A 5,634-nucleotide genomic window follows, 5' to 3' on the forward strand; every position below is an offset into this window, starting at 1 on the left:
AATCTGTTCAACTCATATACACATGTATATGTGCAATTTAGGCTAATTTATTTGTATTATGTGAACAGGCATGCAAATATTAATTTGGCAACTGGAGGAGCTTCCATCTATGTTGCCTTGCAGCTACAAAAGTGTCTATACCAATGTTCTGCATACAGCAATCAATCATTAATGATGAACAGAAGTTGAATAAAATGAATGCATCTTCCCATACCTACTCATAAAAAGACAAGGAAGTAATTCTAGCATCATGTTTGAAACCTACCTGACAGCTTAGAAATTAGTAATTCAAACTTATTCATCAATTAAAGGAATGCTTTTTATTATTATGAGACAGAAAATCATACCTAATGGCCCTCAATAGTCTATGATTAGTCACTGCAAAGGTTTGCAGTGGACATTCCTTCAACTCCTTGCTCTTCTCAGTCTCTCTGTCACAACCCTTGTACAACAATATTTCTTTTAATTAGGAAGAAATGATATGAGAAAAGATAATTTTTAATAGGTGTGTTCAGACAAAAAACAAATCTTACAGCTGAAGACATGACATATTTCAGATACAGGACTTAGAATGATTGAGCTGGAACTGACCTGGAAGCCTCCTCCTCAAAGACTAGCTGTCTTAGTATCAGAAGATATTATGCAAGCTGCCAAGGGAGAAAACCAATCCATGACCCCACCCAACTGTAAAAACCTATGAGCCACAATGGCTGCCCCAGCAAATTAGCTCTATTGGTGCAGGAGTGGCACTTTTATCTTGGAGGTAATCAACAGCTGTCTAATTGGACTTGAGGTGCATTCAATAGGAGGGAACTCATGTGTGGTACTGTAAACACAGCCAACTACACATGGATGGAAATGTCATAGACCCTAGAGAAGAGCCTACTTCTGTCATTTCCCTAGACCAATGTAATTTCATACTATCTAAATATTTATCCTTATATTTACAGATGAGTGTACCTCTGACCACTCATCAAAGAGGCTTTTTTTTTTTTTTAACAGATAGAGACTATTACAAAATTCCACAACTGGTCAAATGCAGAAAACAAGTGACTGAGGTGCCAAGCCCTAAGTGACACATCTACAATGCAACCTCTACACCTAAGGCTTAAGGAACATCACAGAACAGTGGGCTGAAAGATCATAAGTGCCAGAGGGACAAGATACCTGCTGCTACTTAATGCATCCTAGACATGATAGGGGAGCTGCACCAATGAAATATCCACAGTAGGGTAGTCTAACAGGATCTGCATAAAATGACAAAACCAGCTGATATACCAAGGTGGATGAGGGAAATGACATGGGGTCCCACCTCCAAATGAGGAGCTGTAGGCAATCAATGGATGCTGACAGAGGGAGAATCAGTTTTCTCCAGAGACTAGCTCCCTGAGAGGTTATTTAATCCAAGTGGACAGCCTAAACATAGGTACACACAAACACCACTAAACGACCTCAGTGAATTATATATATATATGCATATTTAAAATGTATGTATATGTACCAATAATGATCAAAGAAATGGAGAAGGTGTGCAGGATACTGGAAGAGTTGGAGGGGGACTGGGAAGGATGGAAATGATACAAAGATAATATTCATATATGAAATTCATAAAAATTAAAATAAGAAAGAATGCAGAAAATAAAACCAAATCTTGCACAGCAAAACTTCATACTCTTAACAAAAAGTAACTCCACTAACATATGTAACTTTGCTTGCCTAACAACTCACTTCCTGGGAAAAGCTCCTAAATGCCCATGCACCATCCCAGCACTGTTAGGCTCTTCTTCCCTCAGAGGAGGTACAGTGTGAGATTCAAGTGGGCTGCATCACTGGCTCCTTTTATTCTGAGGCTTCCAGCATCTTGGATTGAGAAACTACTGTGTTCTCTGGATCTCCAGCATGCAGAAAGTCATTGTGGGACCATTCAGCCTACAATCCTGAAAATCAACCTAAAAAAATCCTTTCTTAATTACACACACACACACACACACACACACACACACACAATTTGTTCTTTTCTTCTGGAACCTAATGCAACATGATTTCTCCAAAATTAGATTTGAACTACGTTTTACTCTGTCTGCTTCAATAGATCTGTATATTTGTATAATAAAAAATAAGTTCCCCATATTAAAAATGAATAAGGGACACATAGTTAAGTGGAATTTTTAAGGGAAAAAATGTATTTCAGGAGTTCAAAATTAAAAAAGAATTCAATTTAATTTTTTAAGCCATGGCTGAATGGTGTGAAAATTGAGATGTGGAGGCTGCACTATCACTGTCCCTGAAAGCTTATGGTCCGATGGAAAGGCACAGGATGGTGTTTACACTCTTCTTCAAATGCCACCTCTTCAGATGTCTTCCCCAACAACCCCACCTAAGCTGTGACCCCCTATTACTTATTTCTCTGTCAGAGGAGCCAGAAAATATTTTCTAGAAGGATTCACAAAAGGAATAATTTAGGCTTTAGAGGTCAAACTACCCAGCCCTGCTGGTATAGTGGGAAAGTAGCTGTAGCCATTGAGTGAACAAACGGGCATACCTCTTCAATAAATCATCTAAAACCTCTACAAACAGGCAGCAGCAAGGATTTGTTCATAAGCTGTAGTTTGCAATTCCATATTCTATTTATTCATTTTTCAATATTTAGTTCTTAAAAATTATCTTGCTTATTTCTTTTACTATTGCCTCTAGACTAGTGTGAATGGGAAACTTGGCAAACTGGTCCTCCTATCCATGACTGATCGGAGAGAAGACTGTTGTAATTTGCCATCATTTATCAATGTACATATCAATTCAATCATGGGCAACCAATTGAAGAGATGTTTCACTGGAAAAGATATGCAGATGATTGACAGATACAAGACAATGCTCAGCATCAGTAGTCATCAAAGAAAAACAAACCAAATCACAGTGAACTACCACTTCTCACCCAATGGGATGGCTGCTGAGGAGAAGTAAAAGAAAAGAAACAAGTGCTGACAAGAATGCAGAGACATTAGAGCCCTTGTGCATTGTTGGCAGGTGTCTAGAGTTGCACAGCTGCTGAGAAAACAGTCTAGGAGGTCCTTAAGGAGTTAAGCATAAGATTACAATGTGAGATAGTAATTCTACATCTAGGTATGCATGTACCCTCCAGAATTGAAACCAGGACTCAAATAGATACACACCTGTGGTACAGTACTCAAAAGGTGGGGAAAAACCCAAATGCCCACTGAAAGATGAATGCATAAATAAATATGGTACAAAGATATGATGCAAATAAAATAAGGAATGAAATATGGATACATACTATACCATAAATAGCTTTGCCAAATTAAGTAAGCCAGACGGAAATGGACAAGCATCACACATTCCATTTTATATGACTTACAGAAATGGGTCAATTCAGAGCCTGAGAGAAGAAAGCAGCCACCAGGAGTGGCAGTGATGGGTAGGGAGTTAATTATTTAATGAGTACAGAGCTTCTGCTTGTAATGATGAAAAAGTTCTGGAGATGAAGGTTGTAGTTGTACAACATTTGAACTTAATATCACTGAGCAGTACTTCAAATGTCTACAATTATCAATTTTGTTTTGTGGATTTTTTTATTATTTATTATTTTTATTTTATGCGTATAAGTGTATTGCCTGCATGTATGTGAGTGCACCCGTGTCATGCACGACACAGGTATTGTGGGTATTTTATATACTCACATATATAAGCACATACCTCAAGATCCATCAATAATTATCCATCTATGTAAAAAGTGCTTGACACACAAATATATGAGACTTTCGTAAAGCATTAAATATAGTAGACTTTTCATACACAAAAATCTCCATGACAATATTGGTTAATGAAAACAGCAAGCTTCATGATACATGTAAAATATGCTCCCGTTGGTGTGAAAAATTCTAAAGTTTATATACATACAGAGAAAATTCTAGATTATCCAAATCCTAACAGAGGTTTTTCTCTGAATGATACATTTGAAATAATTTTTAAAAATATGTTATTTTTATGTGTATGGGTGTATTGCCTGCATATATGTAAGTGCATCCTGTTGTACAATGCCTGCAGAGGTCAGAAGAGGGCAAAGGATCCCCTAGGACTGGAGTTAGGACTGTTGTTAACCATATGGGTGCTGGGACTTGAACCCAGGTCCTCTGCAAGAGCAGTCAGTGCTCTTAACCATTGAGCCCTGAAACAATTTTTTAAATGAACTTCTTTGCAATTTTCTGTACTAGGTAGAGTTTTTTTTAACAAAGAATATTTTAACCAAAGTAATATGCTATTATAAACACACACTATATATACATATATGATAAACATTTTACTATTTTTTCATATGAATTAAGAGAGTGAGGTCCTCTATACTTGCAATTGGATATGTGCTGTATCCCCATTCCCATCTGTGAATGAATCAAATACAGTTTTAAAGGAGAGATACATACCTCAGATAGTGGTGTGGGCTCTCTGTCAGATGAAAATAGAGCTGCTATTTCAGAGCAGCATTCAATAATCCTGTTCTAGAAATAAGAAGGCAATATGGTGATGATGCTGTCACTGGCAAAATATTGCATATTAGTTATAAACTATTTTTGTCTTCTTGTGTCATCCAATCCAAGCTGTGAAGGAATCAGAAGTCAATTTCTTAAATAATTTGGGTTATTTAAAAGTATGCAAGGTGGGCAGAAAATGTGAGGTCTGCAATTAATCATGAATATATGTGAATAACAAGCAAAACAGTTTACACCAAAATAAGGTTTTGAGAAATCACTTTTCCTCTGAGAAGAAGCTTTGGAATAAAGGGATTCAGATCTCCGAGGAGGGGCTTAGGTATAAAAAATGAATGGCAGTTAAGAAAGAAGGGGGGAGGGTGAGTGAGAGTAAATGAAGAGACACAACAACATGCTGATGTCTGCTGATGATCTTGTATGGCCTGACTGCAGGGACACAGCTGACTTTATGTGTGGACATATGACCCAAGATGACCCCCCACAGGAGGGACTGACACTGACTCCCTATTGGTGACTTCTTGGAGGAAGGACAGAAGAGAACCATAGTCAGTACTGGCCATATGAGCTGATAGGTCAAATGTGGAGTTGGAGAAGGCAGTCGCTAGGCCAGATGTGAGATGTGTAATAAGAAAAATCAGAATGAGAGAGTGCTTATGCCTCCTGTGGGCTTGAGGGCAGCCTTGGTTCCTAACTCTGCAGGTCCATCTTCTGTGTGGCTTACCTCGCTTTGTTTCTAGTCCTCAGCTACAAACAAGCTTACTCTGCCTTTCCTTCCAAACCCATTTGACTTGAGCAAGTATCATTTTTCTTTACTTACAAGTAAAGGAGTCGCAACTACAAGATTGTCAGAGATAAGCTATGCCTACCTCATGATATTGCCAGCATCTAGCCCTCAAGAAGCAATAGTTTGCTTTATGATAGTATTAATATAGGCACATGTGCTAACATTCAGAATATTAAAATGATAAAAATATATTAACTTTTAAATCATAACCAAGTAGTGCTTTTTAAAACTTTGAATAAAGAAGCAAATGACAACAGACCTTACAGCCCCAACCATGTTAGAATCTAAGTTTTAATCAATGCATACACATAGAAATGATCCAATTGGGTTACAAAACTACAGCTAATT

General features: G+C 37.6%; 1 protein-coding gene across 1 annotated transcript in view; it reads right to left on the reverse strand.

Annotated features, from left to right (window-relative positions):
* Window positions 1–5,634, reverse strand: part of Cfap54 (cilia and flagella associated protein 54) — a 372,605-nt gene that overhangs the window by 34,532 nt on the left and 332,439 nt on the right. The window contains exon 67 of the mRNA XM_029563104.1: window positions 4,437–4,511. Coding sequence (XP_029418964.1) covers window positions 4,437–4,511 — 75 coding nt within the window. The remainder of the gene's footprint in view (window positions 1–4,436; window positions 4,512–5,634) is intronic.

The sequence above is a fragment of the Nannospalax galili genome, unplaced genomic scaffold (genome assembly GCF_000622305.1).
Source record: "Nannospalax galili isolate Female #2095 unplaced genomic scaffold, S.galili_v1.0 scaffold734, whole genome shotgun sequence".
Taxonomy (NCBI): Eukaryota; Metazoa; Chordata; class Mammalia; order Rodentia; family Spalacidae; genus Nannospalax; species Nannospalax galili.